A 22,923-nucleotide genomic window follows, 5' to 3' on the forward strand; every position below is an offset into this window, starting at 1 on the left:
TAATTGTGAGGTTTGTGCCAATTTATTCACTAAATACAGCAAAATGTTATGTTTAATTTTCAGTCAAACTTTGCAATGGGCCGCTTTCCAAGCACCTGCAGAAAGTGTTTCATGCTGGACTTTGGTTTGGCACGACAGTTCACAAATTCCTGTGGAGACGTTAGACCTGTAAGTATTTTCTTTTGAAATGTGAATAATTGTATTGGGCAGAGCTGAATTATGCAGTTGGTTATGCCTGTACCATTTTGACCTGCTTTGCCGGCTCAAAGGGCCAAATGGCCTCCTCCTGCACCTATTTTCTATATTTTCTATTGCACTTCCAGTTGTAAGCGAGGAAGGATCTCTGCATGAACTTGGTGGCAATATAATAAGGGGGTAGGAGACCCTGGTACAACAAATTGAACTTCACTAGATGGGTCATTGGCAAGAGCTGCTTTATAGTACTGATTATATAACCTCCCGTCACTCTGCTAAAGATTGATGATAGGGAATTCAGGCAGTAATTAACTGCAATGGATTTTTCTTGCTATTTGTGACAGGACATGTCTAGGGACTTTTTATATTTTTGGCGAGATACAATACAAACAATTTATTACAATACAATTTATTTGTTGTCATTTGAACCCAGAGGTTCAAATGCAATTTGGTTTCTGCAGTATTACAAACAAGAAGAAGAACCAAGACACAACACAATTTACACAAACATCCATCACAGTGAATCTCCCCTCACTGTGATGGAAGGCAAAGTCTTATCTCTCTCCTGCACTCCTCGTTCTCCTCCCGATGTCAGAATCAAAGCCCCTAGCGGGCGATGGTAAATAAATCCCGTGGCCATTAAAGCCGCGCGGGGCGATGCAAGGCCGCGCTCCGGGTCTTGGTGTTGGCACCCCCAGCGGGTGCTAACAAGTCCCGCGGCCATTTAAAGAGATGTTGCTGTTGCAGCTCTATCGGAACAAACACCTGGCAAGTTTATAAGGTAGTTTTGGAAATGGCAGTTCAACACCATCCAGGACAAAGCAGGCAATTAGATTTACACTCCCTACCACCTTGAAAAGTAACTCCCATCATCACTGACACAACATCGCAGCAAAGACTGTAGTCTATGCGAAGCATTGCTGCAACTTGCCACGGATTTTTCAAAGCACTTCCCGCACCTGCACCCTCTCTAATATTCATGCAGTTATTATGCATCAATTATTGTATTAGCAGTTTGTGAGTTTTCCCTCTTAACACAGTTCAATATTTAGACAAATTTAAAGTAATTGCTGTAATTATTGCAAGGCGAGCTGCACGAGATGGGTGATCTATGCTTGCCTGGTAGGATGCATGTGGGGGTGGGTTGTTGGATGTTACCAGTCTAAGTTTGCTACGTCCTGTTTTATGTTAACTGCATTCCTTTCTTGCTTCTCCCACCCAACAAATTCTACTCTTTTGAGTCTTAAGAAATATTAGCAGTTGCTTGTGATGTGAAGGTGAAAATACTCCTACTATCACGAATAAAAGAGGAATGACGTGACTTTCACTGAAACAAAAAAAAATTGTCAATATACATCTTTTTTTTAACAAATAATAGCAAATAAAGTACAATGTATTGTTTATTTACAGTTTCCCTGTGATGTGAATAACATAATCAAGACGTCTAAACAAATTGAAGACAATTGACTATTATATCTAGTATCCCCTTTATTGTTACTTTTTCTTATAAAATGGTTTGAGGAAGCAAATGGATATCAGAGCATCAATCGTTGTTATTTGTGTTAATTTGTTTCAATAATTCCCTGTTTCAGTCGTATAATTATTCACACGTTCTATTGTCATCCAGGGTTCCCTGGACGTTGCCTTTTGACCTTAAAAGAGGACCCTGAATGCTCACTATCCTTTCAATGCCTCTCAATGTGCCGATGTAAAATTAAGTGCAAGGAGATAATACCAGTCTATGTTTGCTAGATCTTGTTTTATTTTACAGAAATTTGCCTCTTTGTTCCCCCAGTCCACTTCCACAATTTTGATCCATCCAAATCTTGTCCCATAAACAGTAACGCTCCCTCCCTCATTGGTCTAACTCCATACTGTGCCAAAGAGCTCTGCTGGGCGCACCTTAAAAACTCTATTCTCCTCACCTTTTATGTGAAGACTATCCCCAGTAAATATTCGGGTAATTGTATTCCCTATTTTTGAATCACATCTCTTTGCTATTTATCTATATATCCATTCTTTTATCTTCTATTAATTGTTAGGTGGTCTGCGATACAACTTTGTTCCCAATCTCTACCCATATGACCTTGTTTGAGACGCTTCTGTGCGTATCTTCCCTCAATGTACTTCATGGTAGTATATAGAAGGATGGAGGTGGTGGAAGGTTGTTTTGGGACTGAAGGGCTCTGACAAGTGGTATGCCTCAAGGATCTTTGCAGGGCCCCATTGCTTTTGTCATCTACATCAATGAGTTGAATGAGAATATATAAGGCATGATTAGCAAATTTGTAGAAGACACCTAAATGGGTTATCGTGGAGAGTAAAGATGGTTATCAAGAAATATAATGGAATCTTGATTAGCTGTGCAAGTGGGCCAAGGAATGGCTAATAGAGATGAATACAGACAAGTGGGAGGTGCTGCATTTTGAGAAATCAAACCAGGGCAGGATCTTTGCAGCGAACCGTAGGGTCTTGAAGTATTGTAGGGCAGAGGGATCTGGGAATGGAACCACATCTTTCCCTGAAAGCCGCATCGCAAGTAGACAGGATGATGGAGATTTTTTGCATACTGGCCGCCTTCAGTCAGGGAATTGCATATAGAAGTTTGAACATTATGTTAGAGTTGTCCAAGAAGTTGGTGTGGTGACATTTCTAGTATTGTATTCGGTTGTAGTCACCCTGCTATAGGAAAGATCTAAATATGCAGGAAGAAAGGGTGCCGAGAAGATTTACAAGGATGTTATCAGGACTCAAGGGCTTGAGCTATAGGGTGATGTTGGGTCAGTTAGGACTTCATCCCTTGGAGTGCAGGAGACTGAGGGGTGATCTTATAGACGTATATAAAATCAAGAATGGAATAGATTGAGTTAATGCAGAGAGTATTTTTCTCCAGTGTAGAACTAAAGGGCATAGGTTTAAGGTGAGAGGGAAAAAAATTAATAGGAACCTGAGGGGCATCTCGTTCACCCAGAAGGTGGTGTGTATTGTATGAGATGCCCGAGAAGATGGTTGAGGCAGGTATTGTGACATCTATAAATAACTTGGAATAATGCAAATGGGTTGGTGAGTTAAGGGCCTGTCCCACGAGCATGCGACCTGCATGCGGCAAGCACGACCAAACCGGAAGCGGGGGCCGCGCGGAGATTGAGTGATCCCCGTACAGGACAGGTCCCACCAGCATGCGCCTGCACGCAGCGAGTGCAACCAAACCGGAAGCGGGGGCCACGCGGAGGTCGAGTGAGTGACGTGAAGTTTGAGCGAAGTCCGTCGGAAGTTTGCACGTGACGTACGGTGTCAAGACGTTGCGCACGCCCGTCAAGATGGTGTGTATGGCGTCAAGGTGGCTGCGGGCCGGCAGGCCGTTGCCGCGCGGAATTTTTGAACATGGGTCAGTTTTTCGGAGCGCGATGTCGGGACCAGCTCCGCACAACTCCATACGGCTCCAGCGATCGAAATGGGACCGGCCCCGCGAGGCCGTACGGCTCAAGCGACCGCGTTAGATCGCGCTTGCCGCATGGAGTTACATGCTCGCGGTGCAGGCCCTTAAGTTTGTAGATAACACCAAAATAGGTAGAGTTGTGGACAGTAAGGAAGGCTGTCAAAGGAAACAACTGGATATAGATAATCTGCAGAAATGAGCAGAGAAATAACGGATGGAGTTCAATCCAAGCTGGTGAGGTGTTGTACTTTGGGAGATCAGATGCAAGGGAAAGTATACAGTTAACGGCAAGACCATTAACAGCATTGATGTACGGAGGGATTGTGGTCTCCAGGTGCACAGCTGCCTGAAGATGGCAGTGCATGTAGTGGTAGAGAAGGACTGTGGCACATGTGCCTTCATTGATCTGGGCATTGAATATAAGAATCAGGAAGTCATGTTACAGCTTATGGTTAAGCTAAATTTGGAGTATTATGTGCAGTTCTGGTTGTTGCAATAAAAGAGGTAAAGGCTTTGGAGAGGGTGCAGAAAAGATTTAACAGAAGACTGCCTGAGTTAGAGGGCATTAGCTGTAAGGAGAGGTTGGTCAAACTTGGAATGTGTTCTCTACAACACCGGAGGTTGTGTAGAGACCTAATAGAAAAATATAAAATTATGAAAAGCATAGATAGAACCTTCTTCCCAGGGTGGAAATGTTAAAGACTAGAGGGCAGAGCTTTCAGTTGAGAGGGGGCAAAGTTTCAAGGAGATGTATAGAGAAAGTTTTTAATGCAGAGTGGTGGGTGCCTGGAATGTGCTGCCAGGCATGGTGGTGGAGGCAGATATGAGTGTGGCATTTAGATAGGCACATGAATATGCAGGGAATGGATTATGTCCTGGCTGAGGAGATTAGTTTAACTTGGCACCATGTTTGGTGTGGATATTGTGGGCCGAAGAACCTATTCATATGATTTACTTTTCTATGTTTAATAAAAGAGAACAATTTATTGCATATAGCTCAATGAGTCATACTGACAACGTTGAAATGGGCTCAGCGCTGAAATGAAGCAGTACCAGAAAAGAAAGCAGTGCTTTCTCCCATAAGTCGTATGGGAACTTGCATCTTTAGCATCTGCATAAGGAATTGTTCTAACTTTTCTGCTCCACTCAGTGAGTTTCTAATTGGATCTGGAATCACCTTTGAGAAAATGGCCATCAATGATCAGACCACTCAACTGAAAGAAAACAGGTTCTGTGGTCCCTGCAATTTTTCCTTCTCGCTCATTCTGAACTTGTATTCCAACTTTCCGAATCTTCCAGTAATGTTCCTCTTGGGTAATAAATAATAAAACTGCAGTATATACTTAATTATTTTCACAATTATGTACTTTACATGATCACTATTTTTATTCAAAATGTATATGAATGCATATTCTTGACATAAGAGAAACTAATTTGTTGGACAGGACCTGGGAGCATATGGTACACACTTGAGAGATTGAATGAATTGTGAGAATCCATTATGTACAAGGAAAAATATATTTAATAATCGGAGAGATCATTATCTTCATCTGCACTTTTTAAAACTAGTTGTGTAACTTTATCCTTGCATGCAGTCTTTTTAAAAACCCTTTATTGGAGCCAGTCAAGATTAATGGGAACAAGAGAAGAATATTGATTTGAATGGGCGGATGGGATATGACTTTATTGACTGATGAAGCAGACAAAAATTTCAATGCTGTACTTTTGCTGGTTAAGTTGATTGTCGAAGGTTGAAATAAACTGAAACAAAACCATGATTATGCTCTTCTATATACAATAATGATTTTATTCACACCTACAAAAATACCCCCAGTTTAAAAAAAAACGTCTCAAATATTCTTAACATCAGTAGTCTCATCTGGAACCTAGATCAGACTACATTTGTATAGTTGACCCCTTGCAGTGTTACATCTCATAAGCCTATCAGGCATACACAATGAACTATGGAGGAACAGCACCTCATATTCCGCCTGGGTTGCTTGCGTCCGTATGGCATGAACATTGAATTCTCCCAATTTTGCTAGCCCTTGCTGTCTCCTCCCCTTCCTTAACCCTCGAGCTGTCTCGGGCTCCTCCTCCTCCCTTTTTCCTTCCTTCTCCCCCCCACCCTCCATCAGTCTGAAGAAGGGTTTTTCCACCCATTTCCTTCGCTCCATAGATGCTGCTGCACCCGCTGAGTTTCTCCAGCATTTTTGTGTACCTTCGATCTTCCAGCATCTGCAGTTCCTTCTTGATACACAATGAACTGCTTTCCTTTATTTTGTTTTGATTTATATCCTTGTACTGCATTGCAGTCTTAGAGCATGAATGCATTAGCAGTCGACAGGACTGACAAATAAAGGATGTGGTCAAAGAATTGCATAATTTGCACGTACAACAAATTTTAAACTTTAATTCAATTGTTTTACTAAGCAACAGAGGGTATACATTATAATTTCTGTTTATCTTGCTGAAAAATGACTCTTAGATGTTGGCTGGCAATGGTTGTATAAGGAAACAAATAAGACTGGATGCTGAATCTGAAATGAAAACAAATTATAGAAAGATTCCGTCAATCAAGCCGCGTCTATGGAAAACAAACCAGTTAATGATTTGGGTCAATATTCATTTGGGTCAATATTCTTCCTCAGAACAGTGTAATACAAAGAGTATTAGCCACTTGACCAACCACCAGCAGGAACTACTCCGATCTCCATGCTGAGGTTCAATGTGCTGCCTGCTGAGCACCACCCTGCATGCTACAGAATTGCTAGTGAGGGATCAGTGGGGTCTGACCCATTACATATATTAAGAATTCATCCACCATGTATATCAAAAATTAACATTGTTCAGCGGGTTAGGCTGCACCTGCAGGAAGAAAAAGAGTTAACGATTAGGTCAAAGTCTCTTCATGAGAACTGGGAAGATCTCCTTAAACAAGACAAATGTTTTACCATTGTCACTCGCTCATCTCTTCCAACAAATGAGGCCTGACCTGCTGAGCATTTCCAGGTTTGATTTTTCATAAAGTAGATGACTGGTTTCATGGATTTGGAGGTGGCTATTAAAGACAATATGGGGCTGTGAACCCTTGCACAGATGGGACAGTTGCACCTGACAAGTTTGGCGTGTGGTTTGTAAAAGTTTCTGCTTGCACAGGGCCTCTTTGAGCTTCCAATGCATGACATTGGTTCTGAATATCATCCAATATGCCCCTTATCCACTTTGCGCAGCCATAGGCCGACGACTTGGAGGCGGATGTCTTGCATTTCTTCAGGAGGTCTTTGAATCCTTTAATCTTCTTTTACCTGGTAATCTTCTATGACCGCCTTCAGAGAGTCTGTTCCAAGAGTCCTACCAGGAATGCAAACAAACCTAAGATACTGCCTGAGAGAAACTTAACATATAATTAACTTTTCCTGTTGACTGAAATTGTCATTGCCACTTTTTAATTTTCAGAACAAGTCACTCACTCATTTCTTCTGCAGGTCAGGAATTTCATTTTTGTAAACAAGGAAAGATTTGTTCAGTTTCATTATTTCCAATTGACCAAGAACTCTGAGAAATACAAACTGCTGGAGGAACTCAGTAGGTCAGGGAGCATCTGTGGAAGACAAAGGGCAGACTTTATTCCAGGTTGGATCCTTCTTCTGAAGACCTTGTCTGTCCATTTCCCTCCACAGAAGATGCCAGGCCCATTGAGGACCTCTAATAGTATGTTTTTTGCTCAATATGCGACCATCTGTAGTCTCTTGGTGCATAATTAAGAACTCTACAGCCTTTAAATTTCAAAGCAAAATTAATTGAAATTTAATGGGTTTAATGTAAAAAACCCGAAAATGTAAAAAAATCTGCCACATAGAAGCTCGGCAAGCTGAACACAAGTTGAAAATCTTAAGACAGATAGATTCTGGCTTGCACTGAATGTCCCTTGAACCACTTTCACCTGTGCTTGATTAGTTAAAGTGCATTTGCTTAAATTATGCTGAGCTTGCTCATTAAACAATGAAAGAGTGGAAATAAATCATTTGCTTCTATTGGATTAATTCAGAAACAAGTAATGAGCACATTTGCAGACTGTGTCATTGATGGAGGGACTACCAGAGTTCATTGTTCCAGTATTGAGAGAAGTACTTGGTTGTCACTTTCACTTTCTACTTGAACAAACATAGTTTGCTATTGATTAATTCTATTTTCTTTCTGGGTTTTTTCCCCCAGCCTCGGGTGGTGGCAGGGTTCAGAGGCACGGTGCGCTATGCATCAATCAATGCACATAAAAACAGGGTAAGTAATGATCCTTTACTGAAAGGTTAATATGTGCAAAACATACATTTGTTGACAAAGTTATGAACACAAATAGTGGCAGCTTTCCATGATCAACACTGAGATTCCCTAATGACTAAAACTAGTAGTATTTGCGTCAAATGGAAATGACAAGAAACTCATTTAATGGTCACCTTTTTCAGTTTTGAATATTCTGAGGGAAATATGATATACATTCTATTCCGACATATAACTTGGAGGTGTTTCTGTTCCCAAGATGTTATTCTTGGCCAAATGGCAGAGATTGCTGAAATAAGTTGCTGTAACTAATCTTAGAACATGTACTAAGAACATAGTGCATATTCTGGCATTACAATATACCAGGGGATGGGGTGGTCATTTTTTGGGGTTTGTGAATGCATTAAAAGCATAAGCAAATGAAAGTGAATGTTAATCACACAAGATTGCCCACAACTGGATGGAGAGGATCTTTTTGAGTGTCGGTGAAGATGCGCACCTTTATGTGGATGCTGAATATTTCACTACACCTGACCAAATTCATTCTTGGAGTGTGGAGGCCCTTGCCCTGACTGGTATTTAATAACCTTACTATGGGTGCTTATCTGTACGGAGTTTGTATGTTCTCCCCATGACCTACGTGGGTTTTCTCTGAGATTTTCGGTTTCCTCCCACACTCCAAAGATGTACAGGTTTGTAGTTTAATTGGCTTGGTATAAATATATATTATCCTTGGTGTGTGTAGGGCAGTGTTAATGTGCGAGGATTAGTATTTTAAATTTCAAGATCTGGATGATTATTTTCGTAAGCTTTGATCTGCCTGTCCCGCTCCAGGTTTAAACAGAGCGCTGTCGGTTTAACGCGTGGGAATTTTAACGAAGATCTGTCGGCTCCAGCGCTATGGGTTCTAAATATAGCGCTACTGGCTGCAGCGCTATGGGCTTTACACATAGTGCTATGGCCACAGTGCTATGGGTCACAGACTGTTCGGGAAAATTCTCGTATAACAATGAGTCTTTGGGATTTTCTTTCTCAGTGGAAGATGAGCCTTTGCGTATTTTTCAGGCAGTGGTAGAATTCTGGATAAGCCTAGTGGTGAAAGGTTACCAGTGGGATTGCAGTTACATTGAGATTGGCCTTGATTTTACAGAACGGTGGGTGGGTCAATGGGAAGAGGGAGAAGGAGAGGGAGGGATGTAGAGAGGGAGAGGAGGGAGAGGGAGAAGGAGGGATGGAGAGGGAGGGAATAAGAGAGGGTGTGAGAAAAAAAGGGAGGGAGATAGAGAAGAAAGGAGGGAGAGAGGAGGGAGTGAGGGAGAGGGAGGCTTCCAAAATGGCTTCCACGTCATCATCTGGTGCTAAAAGCAGGAAGCAGCCATTCAAACAGCAGTATACAAAGAGATGGCAATGAACACTCTCAAGTAAGGTGCATAGAAGACGTCAATTGGTAGCAGTTATGCATTCTTGTACTCTCACATGGGTATGACCGCTCATAAAAAAAAAAACGAAATGGAACCGCGTAAAAATACAGATTTCCTCAGCAAAATACTGATTTTCAGGTACTAGAATACTGAAATGCACTGACAAAACTTGGCAGTTCTGGAGTAGTAGTCCAAACATTAATCAAGCCTCTGTCTTGCTCTTGTAGTTATTGATTTTATCTGACTTTTTCATTTAGACTTCTTACAAATGAGATCCTCAATGTGAACAATAGGGCATGATTAGCACCACCACAGAATGGCTGTGATGTTTTCGATAAAATCATTTTTGAGGATGCAAGCCATTTCATAAATATTTTGTCCATGAAGTAAATGTGTTAAATATGCATCGGCTTCAGATGGACAAAGATAATGTGGAAACAAAAACAACAAAGCATTCATGATATCAGAGAATGAAAGAAATGATACTTAGATTTTATTCATTTTATTCTTTGCAATCCTACCAGCAAATACACTCACTCCAGTCATTTTTTAGCATTGGAAAGGAATTGTTACTTCCAGGACACTAACATATTCCATTGTTATCAATGCCTATTTCCTTTTTCCATGATATCCTTGGAATCATGGGAGATGCAGCAATGGTTAATATTACTCCTTCACAAAATCCAGCATGCTAAAAAAAACCTGAAATTACTGGTATGTCCTTTCAATTTGGTGTAGTGGATTTACAGCACAGCATGATCTCCTCTACGCTGGAGATGCTAAACTTGGGTTGGACAACCAAATTGCAGAACAAACATCCTCAGTCTGCCAATAAGGCCCTGAGTTTCCATTTGGCCATCACTTTAACTCTCCATCCCACTGTTTTTCTGACCTCTGTCATCAACCTCCTATACTTTTCCATTGAAATTTAAAACACGTTTGAGAAACATCAGCTCCACATTGGAGCAGTCGGAACTCAACACTTCAAACACGAGCATTGTCAGCAATGTCTTATTTTCAGATTTCTGTCAGCTACATTATTTACCTATTAAAATTTGCAATTGATCTGCTCTGGATTAATCATCTATTAAAATGTATGGGATTAATAATGATTTAATTTTATAGATTTGGAACTGGTTTACTGATAGAAGACAGAGCGTTGTGGGGGAAGGACAATATTCAGGCTTGAGGTCTGTGACCAGTAGAGTTCAGCAGAGATTTGTGCTGGGATCACTGCTGTTGCTGTCAAAGTATACAGTGGGATATAGTTCAGCTACAGAAAAAAGGGAGAAATTGTAGCTGGTGATTAATCTGAACAAATGTGAGGTGTTGTACTTTGGTGTACAGAGGTGAACATTTTGTTGTTCACCATTGATGTACAGAAGGATCTTGGGGTGCAAGTCTATAGGTCCCTGAAAGTGGCAATGCAAGTAGATAGAATGGTAAATAAAGCATGTGATAGGTTTGCTTTCATAGATCAGGGCATTGAGAATAAGAGTCAGGAAATCATGATGCAAAGATACAGGATTTTGGTTAGGCCACATTTGGAATATTGTGTGCAGTTTTAGTTGCCCTATTACAGGACAGATGTGAAGGCTTTGGAAAGCTCAGGTCCTCTAGTCCTGCAACGTCCTCGTAAATCTTCTCTGCGCCCTTTCCAGCTTGACAATATCTTTCCTGTAACTTGGTGACCCTTAGCTGAATACAATACATTTAGTGGCCTCAGTAATGTCTTGTATAACTATAACATGACCTCCCAACTTCTATACTCAATGCTCTGACTGATGAAGGCCAATGTGCTGAAAGCCTTATTTGATCACCCTATCTACCTGTCCCGCTGCTTTCAAGGAACTATGTACCTGCACTCTTGGATCCCTCTGCTCTACCACACTCCGCATAGCCCGACCATTCACTGTGTAGATCCTGCTCGTTGGACTTCCTATAATGCATTACCTCACATGTCTCTCTATTAAATTCTTTGTATTAAAGGGCCTAGTACCATTACTTATCTTGGGATCATTTGACTTTCTGTACTGGATCCCCTGCTTCAGATTCTGCCTGTAAGCAGAGAGTAGGACAACCAGGTGATCAAATTTACCTTTTGGCAAAATCTCCTAATTTATTCCATGATAGATCTATTTTCTTTTCAAACTGAAACAACTCTGTTTCATTCTCTGTCACCACTGAGTGTTTTCAGTGACTTGTGCTTAGTCTGCCAAGGCCTAAAGGATCGCCCTGTTGCTAACCATTTTAACTCTTCAATTATTTTGTCTCACGCCTTCTGTCTTTTTGTATCAGTCCTATGTCCACCATCTACCTATCAATCTATTATCTGTCAGGCTTAGTCCTGCCCCTCCTCCCTTCCAGCTTTCTTCTCTCTTCAATGTCAATCATTGCAACATGTATGCAGAGTTGTATAGATTTACAGATGTAAAAAATGTTAAGCTTTAAAATACGTTATGAACTGTGTTTCACTAGTTGCACCAATTGCCTTAATTGGAATTCAAAAATTACAAGAATATCCTAAATGGAGAAATATTAGTTGTCAACTTTAGAGAGTTTTTCTGCTTTATAGTACTAAATTAAACATTACCCAGCAAAGAAATATAATTCTTTTCATGTGAAGACTATAAACTTGTCAGGCGTGCAGTGAAATGCTTTTTTTTTTGCTTATACATTTTGCACCTATTTTTACAATTCCTCACTTAAAATTACTGTGAATTTGGACAGATATTTGGAGATCTATGCAGAAGTATGGATTACATATGCTCAGTGAACGACTGACGGCACATTATTAAATGTGAAGAAACCATCACAGCAAATATCTATTAAAACTCTTAACAGCAAGCATCAGATCAACTGAAGTACCATTCCATCAACATACAAGTTTATCTTCTGAGAGTAGAAGCAAGGAACTGCAGATGCTGGTTTACAAAAAAAGATGCAAAGTGTTGGAGTAACTCGGCAGTGTCTTTGGAGAACATGGATAGACGACATTTCAGACTTGGACCATTCATCACCTGTCCATGTTATCCAGGGATGCTGCCTGATCCACTGAATACCTCGTGCACTTTGCGTTTTTTTTTGGTCTTTTGAATTGGCTCGCTACTTGGTGTTAATGTACTTAGTAAATATGATCCCAAAAATCATCTGCTGCCAGAAAGATTTAACTTCTCATTAAAGATGCTGCTTTACAAAATGTGAATAGTTTTGTATAATTACTGGGAATAATAAAGTCCTTCACTTTTGTTAAGATGCAAAATATCTCTCTGCTCTTTCTGTGTTTACAAACCTGTTACATGTGAAGGCAGAAAGATTGTTCCATGACAGATAATTTTCATGATTTTTTTTAAGACTATATACTACAACATTAGTGCATTATTAATTAAATGGGTCAAAAACAATGCTTTAATGATCAGAAAAATCATTGATCTGGTATTAATAACTTTTTTGATCTTTGAAAATGGTTGAAGACTATTACTCAATAAAGTATATTTTGTGGCACAAATTAGGTTAAATGATTTAAACAGTAACCATAGGATATAGATGCTAAGAATTTTAACTTCTAACTAACTGTCTCTTTTGACTTAAAAAAAAAAAGGGAAGTTCATTAACAAAATAAGGATGAACGAGCTATTTGCTAAATGTTATAATTAAATTAACTGAGTACCAAACTTGGTAATCTATATTTAAAAAAAATATATATTTTTTTCTAGTTTGACCCAACTTTTGTGGTGCATGCTCAATGCAGCTTGTCCCACTGGTTAACCTTGGGTATTCTATGTTGCCTGATGCATTTATGCATCTATGACAGTGCGGCATGCTTGCCTAGACACTCAAATTGCGAGTAAGTTGCTGTGGAAGACGAAAAGGTGCAGTTCTCCAAAACGTTAACAATTGTCAGTGAAAGTAATGATCTGTTGATAGTCGTTTTGAACACCAATGTAAGAGCAGTATGGTTCTCCTTCAACAGGCAGAATCTCAGTGCATTTCATGTAATTGGAATGCCACCTTTATATTTATTTTGCTTAGGAAATCATTCGGAAAGCATTGCCACTGTATTAGCATTCAACTCGTTGTCCACATATTACATAATTATACTGTGTTATTTCCTCTGTCTTTGACAATCTGACAGTATTTCGCTTTTTAAAAAACAGGAAATGGGCCGACATGATGACCTCTGGTCCTTATTTTATATGTTGGTGGAGTTTGTCGTGGGGCAGCTACCATGGAGGAAGATAAAAGATAAGGTACTCTTGAAATAATAAGCTGAAATTTGTATCCAAAATGTACTGCAAGACTAGACTATTATTTCCATTTGGTTAATTAGCCACGTGATCAATATGGAAATAAAAACTCTGCCACTCCGTCAATGGATGTTGGGCAGAATGTTATTGTGAACAATTTTATGCAACCTTTTGCAATGGATATTTACTGCTAGGGCTGTGTGAACTGCTGTATGTTTCATCATTAGAAGCCCATTCATTACTTAAGTTTATTTATATATTTATGAGGCAGATATTGCAATTGAGTCCAGCAGAAATATCAAAGGTGCACAAGCTGATATTGGATTATGTAAGCTTTGTTCTGTAATCCTTTGTTAATTCGGACAACTCTGCAAATGAATATTAACTGAAATGGTTGTCTTGGTATTTCTCTGCTGACCCAGTTAACTCGGCACCAGGTGGAGATTAAAACTCAACTCCACATTCAACTGAAAAACAGTTGCATTTTGCGGATGTGTTTTTATATTGCAGAACCTGGGATCCAGTCTCGCCCTCCGCTGACTTTTCTCAAGAATATAGGCTTAGTTTGTTTCATCCTTTAATGATATGTATACCCTCACATCTTTTGTAGCCTTCTCTGCGCTAACTCTAGTATCCTTTATATTATATGGTGACCAGAACTATCGGAGTACATTAGGTATAGTCTAACCATGGTTCAATACAAGTTTAGTATAACCTTTTTTTCAATTCAAACCCTCTGGAAATAAATCCTAGTAGTTGCTTTGCTTGGTTTCCTCCAATGGCCTTGCTAACCTGCAATGTAACTTAGATTTGTACTCCAAGATCCAAGTTATCCTCTACCGCATCCGGCCTTCCACATTTCACCTGTTCTTCCTGCCAAAATTTATTGCTTCACATTTATCTGTGCTAAAATTAGCTAATTATATGCCCATTGTGCAAATTTATTAATGCCTTCTAACTTGTTGCAGTACCCATTTCCACAATCACTAGGTTTGGTATAAACCATTTTCTTTTCTGAACTTGCAGCTGACGGAAGCATAAAATGGAAATAAATATATTCTAAAATTGATTAATTTTGTATGTTTTCTATGCAAAAGAAAATAATTTGCAAGAAAGGATCCTATTGAATTTGCTTTTTAAAGTTGTTTGACGGTCACTTAGTTACAGTAGCATTTGAGTGTAAAGGCTTAGCTTTAGGCATGAAATGAAGATGGAACAAAATATTGGATTTCAGGATGCTGAACTTTGAAGAGATGGAATATTACATGTAAAGTAAGAAAGTAAGAATATTTTAATAAATGAGAATTTTGGGGATATTAATTCTATATTAGATTATCATTGTATTGCAGGAAAACATCAAGTATTAATTATGTGAAATTAACATGCCAGAGACAAAGAGAGATAGAAAATAATAGATCCAAATTTGTATATATCCAGTATATTTGCTCATGCAAATCGCACACATTTCACAGTCCTGCAGCTTCATGCTGTGGTCTTGCAAAGTGGTACCCGTGATGACTGGCTTTAGGCAGCACACTGCTGTCAAAGACCTTTAAACAAATTTGAAGACAATCTGATTTAAAACCGCTCAAAATGATTGAATTTTTGTTTTGAAAGCTTTTAAAGAAATTCAAAATGTATATATGCTAGAAATAAGTTGGAAACATGGAGTAAATGAAAGGACAGAAGACCACGTGCACTTACTGTTCCTATAAATGTAGCCTTCCTATTCAAACTACACAGGTCAGCCATCCCTCGTCCAACATTGAAGAATGAAATGTAATTTATGTTAGGCTGCTCAGCTCATGATATTTCTGCTCCATGTTTGGATTCATTGTTGAGACCACCTGTTGGTGGGTAGTTTGAAGTAGCAGCACCTGATCTCCAAATTGCTCCTAACTTCTGTACTTGATCCACATGTACAGAAGACTGGAGCGGGTCATCCGTTGGTTAGAAAACTATGTTCTGGGCCATTAAGTTTAGATGCACACATGATGGGGATGTGGAACATGTCAACCATTGGACAGTAGGAATGAGGAAAGTGTTAGTCACTGGGAAGTGATGTGAATGTGGGATGTATCAGTTCAGTTTAGTTTATTGTCACGTGTACCAAGGTACAGTGAAAAGCTTTTGTTGCGAGCTAACTAGCCAGGAAGATAGTGGTTCAGGACTGCTCTCAAGTTGTGGTAGGATGATACTGTTGCCTGATAACAGCTGGGAAGAAACCGTGCCTGATAATCTGGAGGAGTGTGTTTTCGGTCACTGAGATGTGTCAGTCACTGGGCAGTGATGGGAATGAGGAATGTGGGATGTTGAACACGTCAGTTACTGGACAGTGAATGTTGAACGTGTCAGTTGCTGGATGGGAATGTGGGACGTGTCAGTCACTGGGCAGTGATAGGGATGTAAAACATGTCAGTCATTGGATAGTGGAAATGTGGAAAGTATTAGACCATGGATAGTGGGAATGAGGAAAGTCAGTCATTGGACAGTGATGGAATGTGGGATGTGTCCGTCCTAAGAATTGGTTGGATGGGATGGCATTGCCAAGGTCAATAAGGCACTGATCCGAAAAGTGTGTTAGGCTGCATCCTGGAGGTGAGAAATTGTGAACCTTGGGTGGCAGCTTCAGATATCATAGGTTCACATCATGGATTAATTATCCTCCAATTGGAGCAGTCTTAAAAAAAATACAATTCCTTAAATGATGTAATCTCTGAAATTTGAAACAACTACTTCACGTTTATATTGGAGAGACAGTGGAGCGGTCCTCATCACTAGTGACTCAGGTGCTGCCTATGTGGAGTTTGAAAATTCTCCGACTCCTAGGATTTGCTCCGGTTTCCTTCAACCACCCAAAGATATGCAGGTTTTCAGTGTAAATTGCTTCCAGTGCACAGGTAAAGATAGAATCTGAACATAGTTGATGAGACTCTGCACAGAGTAAAATGGGATTGCTGGCCGGTGTGGACTGATTGGACATGTCTCTCTCCTGTTTAACTATGATGTTATATGAAATTAAGGAAAATTCTCCATGCTTTAACATTGATCAAAAAATACATCCGAACTTGTATTTTTATTCTATATTAGAATCAATAGATTGATTTCATCGTCACCATGTAAACTATAATTTCAGGATGGTTGCAACCCCTTCCATATTTCTATAGAACAGAATTATCTATTGAATTCTTGACAGGTCTCAGTATAAACCTGATCAATCCCATTCCCTCACTTGGTTTTCTGTGACCGATTCTCTCTCACATGCCCATCAACTTGTGGAAGTAAGAACTGCCGGTGCTGGTTTACACCAAAGACAGGCACAAAATGCTGGAGTAACTCAGAGGATCAGGCAGCATCTCTGGAGAAAAGGAATAGGTGATATTTTGGGTTGAGACCCTTCATCAGACTTTTTTTTGGGGGGGGGAGGTAAAACCAGGCTGTGTGGGCTGGGTGGTGACTAGGTTGGGGGCAGTGAAGGGCAGACAGCCAGAAGTGATAAGATCAGAGATGGTCTGTGAGACACTGGTGCTCATCTGTGGGGTCATGTCCAGGGGTAAGTAGGAGGAGGTTTCCGAAAGTTGGCGTCTGATGAAAGGACTCGACCCAAAACTTCACCTATTCCTTTTCTCCAGAGATACTGCCTGACCCCCTGAGTTACTCCAGCATTTCCTGCCCATCAACTTGTTTCTTCTATCACTCTTATTGGGGGGGTAAATTACAGTGGTCACCTAAGTGATGCACCAGCACATCTTTTGGAACCAGCATTTGGGATGTAAGAAGAAGTCAGCATACCGCGGTAGCCCACAGGAGAACATGCAAACCTCACACAGATAGTTTATGATTGAAGCTAGGCTGCTGGAACTGTGAAGCAGCAGCCCTACCCGCTGTGGAAAAGATGTAAAATTTAAACCAAGCCTATTCTAATTCATGTTTCTAACAAAAATAATATACATTGTTACGTTAGAAGCAAACCCTTCAGCACACCATATCCACGTAGATCATCATTTACCTATCTAGAGTAATTCTGTTTACAACATTTCGCCTAAATGCTTTTAGGCCTTGGTTAATGGTTCATCTAGATACTTATTATGAGAGTACCTGCTTCCACCATCTCCTCGGGCAGTGCATTCCAGGTTCCAATCATTTCCAGAGTTGTTCTTCAGATCCCCTTCAGCATCTTGCCCTTTACCCTAAACTTGTATCTCTTTTTTAGGTACCTCTGCTGTGAGGAAAACTTTTCTTGCCATCTATCCTATCTTTGTACCTCATTTTATACAACTATCGGGTCCCTCCTTTGCTCCAAGAAAAACAAAGCCAACCTAACATGTGCTCTTAGTTGACATCAGGAGGATTAGTGTGCTCTGCCCAGATCTAGGCTTATGCTCGAGATATGAATCTCTATATGCAAGAGTGCCCACTGCAAATGGGTCGTATGTTTTATGACAATTAGCTGATACGCCATAATGAAAGACTGTTAAATGAAGGATTCTAACATATGTAAGAATTGTTATTACTTGTGTGTTATGAAGTAAATTACAAGTAATTAGTTGAAGTATGGCTGGACAAGTTTAAACGTATTAATCTTGATGTTGCTTGTTTGAACGTTTAAGGTCTAAACATGTTTTTTGTATTCTGTTCTTATAGGAACAAGTAGGTCTAATAAAAGAAAAATATGATCACCGTCTTATGTTGAAGCACCTCCCGCAAGAGTTTTCGGTATTTCTGGAACATGTTCTTTGCTTAGATTATTTCACAAAACCAGATTATCAGGTGAATATGCTACAGTATAATATGTGTGAGAGAATCTTGTACAGATCATTGCAACTCTGGGTGGAGAGTAGGTTTTGCAACAGACATCTCCCACTTTACTAAAAGATGGTGTAAGGGCAGTTTGGCTATCTGCATTATATCAAAAAGTTGCTTGCTTTGTTCTAAGCCCAGCTGAAATTAGCAACCGAGTAAAGTTAATAAATTGGAGACACAAGGAACTACAGATGCTGGAATCCTGCACAGAACACAGATTGCTGGAATTATGATGGCTCTGGCAGCATCTCTTGAGGACATGGATGGAAAGTGTTTCTATTCTAGACCAACCTCGAACATTTCCTATCCATGTCCTCCAGAGATACAGCGAGAGCTGCTGTTCTTGAGGAACGGTCCAGACTTGAAACGTTAACTAACCATTTCCTCCAGAGATGTTGCCTTACCTTCTTAACTCATCTCCTGTAATGTTTGGGACAAAGACCCATCATTTATTTATTTGCCTCGGAACTCCACAATTTGAGATTTGTTATAGCAAAAATCACACGTGGTTAAAGGACACATTGTCAGATTTTAATGAAGGCCATTTTTATACATTTTGGTTTCACCATGTAGAAATTACAGCTGTATCTGTGTCATAGTCTATTTCGGGGCACCATAATGTTTGGGACATAGCAATATCATGTAAATGAAAGTAGTCATGTTTTGTATTTTGTTGCATATCCTTTGCATGCAATGACTGCTTGAAGCCTGTGATTCATGGACATCACCAGTTGCTGTGTGTCTTCTCTTCCAGGCTTATATTGCAACCATCTTTAGCTTATGCTTCTCTTGGGGGCTAGTCCCCTTCAGTTTTCTCTTCAGCAAATAAAAGGCATGCTTAATTGGGTTCAGATCAGGTGATTGACTTGGCCCCTCAAGAATTGACCGTTTTTTAGCTTTGAAAAACGAATTTGTTGCTTTAGCAGTATGTTTGGGATCATTGTCTTGCTGTAGAATGAACTGCTGGCCAATGAGTTGTGAGGCATTTGTTTGAACGTGAGCAGATAGGATGTGTTTATACACTTGAGAATTCCTTATGCTACTACCATCAGCAGTTGTATCATCAATGTAGATAAGTGAGCCAGTACTTTCAACAGCCATAAATGCCCAGGCAATAACACCCCCACCACCGTGTTTCACAGATGAGGTGGTATGCTTTTCTTCTCTCCTCCATACGTTGCTCTTGCCATCACTCTGATATAAGTTAATCTTTGTCTCATCTGTCCACAAGACCTTTTTCCAGAACTGTGGTTGCTCTTTTAAGTACTTCTTGGCAAACTGTAACCAGGCCATCTTATTTTTGTCACTAACCAGTGGTTTGCATCTTGCAGTGTAGCCTCTGTATTTCTGTACATGAAGTCTTCAGCGGACAGTGGTCATTGACAAATCTACTCCTGAAGAGTGTTTCTGATCTGTCGGACATGTGTTTGGGGATTTTTCTTTACTATAGAGAAAATTCTTCTGTCATCAGCTGTGGAGGTCTTTCTTAGTCTGCCAGTCCCTTTGCGATTAGTAAGCTCACCAGTGCTCTCTTTCTTCTTAATGATGTTGCAAACAGTTGATTCTGGTAAGCCTGAGGTTTAGCTGATGTTTCTAACAGCTTTATTCTTGTTTCTCAGCCTCATAATGGCTTATTTGACTTTCATTGGCACAACTTTGGTCCTCGTGTTAATAAACAGCAATAAAAGTTTCCAGAGGTGATGGAAAAACTGGAGGAAAGACTAGGTGCTGAGAGCTCTCTTATACCTGCATTAAGGAGGCAATTAAACACACCTGAGCAATTACAAACGCCTGTGAAGCCATGTGTCCCAAACATTATGCTGCCCTGAAATGGGGGGGACTATGTATAAACACAGCTGTCATTTCTACATGGTGAAACCAAAATGTATAAAAAATGTCCTTTAATAAAATCTGACAATGTGCACTTTAACCACATATGATTTTTTTAAATATTACGAATCTCAAATTGTGGAGTACAGAGGCAAATAAATAAATGATAGGTCTTTGTCCCAAACATTATGTAGGCCACTGTACTCCAGCACTTTGTGTTCTAATGTTAATAAATTGTCCCTACAATTATAATCATCACATTTGCAGTTTTGTGGCAGAAACGGACAATGATTGACTGAAGGTTTGATGAGCTTCTTACCCAACTGTTGTGGCTGTCTTCCATTATGTTTTGTGTCATCAGACTGCCCTACACTTGATCCTGCTCAAGCCTCACTTTTACCTCCTGAGGGATGCTCGCAATGGAGAATGCTTGTTTCTGCCGCACTTCTCCCAATGTCCTAATGGCTTAGCTGCTATGGTTATTCATCAGCGCAGAATGGTTTGCAAGTGGCTACTGGGTCACAGGTGGAGAAATTCAGATTCAGATTCAGATTCAAAATGGTTTGCTCCCATGTCTACTGACTAGTTATACAGTCGGAGGCCTCTTCCACAGTTTTGCAATGTGTGAGATGATTTGAAATATGCAAAATCAATTGGATAAAAATGTTTTAATGTATTAAAACTGAATTATATAAATCCATTTCAAACCACAATTAATGTATACATTTTAAAGCACGGGTAGTAATTACAATTACAAAAAACACAGCTTCACTTGCCTTTCTAATGAATGGGACTGGGCTTGATCCTGCAGCTGTGGGTTAAAGCTCAGGGTTATTGTGTACACTGGATACTCTTGGTTCAGTGCTTTTTGAAATGCCCTGGACTCCTGAAAGAGCAGAAGGTCAGATGTACACTGGTTCCACACTGCATCACTGCAGTTTGTAGATATGAACATCCAGACTGTGCTCATGCATGCACTGCAGCCTGCCAGAGATGTTCCAGAGGACGGCCACCATAATAATGGTGAGCCATTGTTATTCCTCCCACACTGTAGGATCCGATTCAATCTAGTGTTATGTGTTTTTCACCTGATCTCATCGGGCTTCTCCAGTAAACACTTTTTCTGTTTCAGCATTCTGAGCTTGCAAGTTACTTTTCCCAATGTGGGACAAATTGGAATGTTTCTATGCTTGTTGTATGTTTTTGGTTCACAAATACTTTTAATAGCATTCAGCATCCCTTTAATTCAACCTCCATGGCAGAGCCGGGTTCTTTCTTACAACAAATAATATGTAAAGATAAGTACGTTACTCTGTTATCAGCCATCTCTTTTGTCTTCTAGTTGATTTGTCATGCGCAGGTTGTACACGTGACAGACATTTTAGTGTTGGAAGTGGGGTGGTAGTGAGCAGCACCGTGGTCTTGTATCATGAGCAGAGCTGGTGCATAAAATAAGGACATTCTCAAGCTGTCACGTGCGTTTGTTTTTTGACATTGCTAAACCTTCTCATTTTAGTTTAGAAATAACTTGACATTGTAGTTTAGTGGGCCTGACTTGGATTTATTGTCCATCATATATGCCTTTAGGAACAGGAAAATCTACAGGGCCCATACATTTACTGTGCAAGTCCTGCTTTGGATTGGCTTGCTAAAATGCATCACCTCACACTTCTCCAAATTTAATTCCATGTGCCATTTCTTGGTACACTTCCTGAGATGAGCTCGATCCTTTCGTAAACTTGGCCTTCCTCCACTATCCGTTACACTAGAATCATGTTAACCACATTGTCATCCAAATCATTTAGACAGATGATAAACCAATTACTGCAGCACGTCACTGGTCAAAAGCCTCCAATCAGAAAAACAACCCTCCACTAACACCCCTTGTCTCCTTCCAGCAAGCCAATTTTGAATCCAGTTAGATCCCATGTGATTTATCCTTCTGGATCTTGTAGGAGGCCTTGCTGAAGTCTACCACATCCACCTCGTGTGCCGGTCGATCCTCTTGGTGACTTCTTTTTAAAAATAATCTCTCCCAAATTTGTGAAGCGTAGTTTTCAGGCACAAAGTTGTCTAAGTATCCTGAGCAAACTGTATATTTGTTAAAGGAAAAGTGTTGGATATGCTCAGCAGGTCATGCAACCTGTGGAGAGATTTAGCATTTCAAGTTAATCTGTCATCAGAACTGGGAACATCTAACGTCATATAAAGCAGGGAAGAAATGAGAGAACAAAATGGAACGTGATATTAAAATGCAGTTGAAAAACTGGCCCTAAAAGTCTGTCTACTATGAGAGAACAAAATGGAATATGATATTAAAATGCAGTTGAAAAACTGGCCCTAAAAGTCTGTCTACTATTCAACAAGATGGCAGCTAATTTTCTACCTCTTCATCCTCTTGCACTGATCCCTTTAGCCACAAGGGCCACATCTAACTCCCTCTTAAATATAGCCAATGAACTGGCCTCAACTACCTTCTGCGGCAGAGAATTCCACAGATTCACCACTCTCTGTGTGAAAAAAGGTTTCCTCGTCTCGGTCCTAAAAGATTTCCCCCTTATCCTTAAACTATGACCCCTTGTTCTGGACTTCCCCAACATCGGGAACAATCTTCCTGCATCTAGCCTGTCCAACCCCTTAAGAATTTTGTAAGTTTCTATAAGATCCCCCTCAATCTTCTAAATTCTAGCGAGTATAAACCGAGTCT

The 22,923-nt window shown here is 40.1% G+C and overlaps 1 protein-coding gene across 4 annotated transcripts in view; it reads left to right on the forward strand.

Annotated features, from left to right (window-relative positions):
* The window catches only part of LOC129700425 (tau-tubulin kinase 2-like), a 168,923-nt gene that overhangs the window by 81,575 nt on the left and 64,425 nt on the right, over positions 1-22,923 (forward strand). For all 4 annotated transcript variants that reach the window (XM_055640896.1, XM_055640894.1, XM_055640897.1 and 1 more), the window contains exons 6-9: positions 64-168; positions 7,853-7,918; positions 13,494-13,586; positions 18,228-18,353. In XM_055640896.1, the coding sequence (XP_055496871.1) occupies positions 64-168; positions 7,853-7,918; positions 13,494-13,586; positions 18,228-18,353 (390 nt within the window). The remainder of the gene's footprint in view (positions 1-63; positions 169-7,852; positions 7,919-13,493; positions 13,587-18,227; positions 18,354-22,923) is intronic.

Source organism: Leucoraja erinacea, chromosome 9 (genome assembly GCF_028641065.1).
Source record: "Leucoraja erinacea ecotype New England chromosome 9, Leri_hhj_1, whole genome shotgun sequence".
In the NCBI taxonomy this organism is placed as follows: Eukaryota; Metazoa; Chordata; class Chondrichthyes; order Rajiformes; family Rajidae; genus Leucoraja; species Leucoraja erinaceus.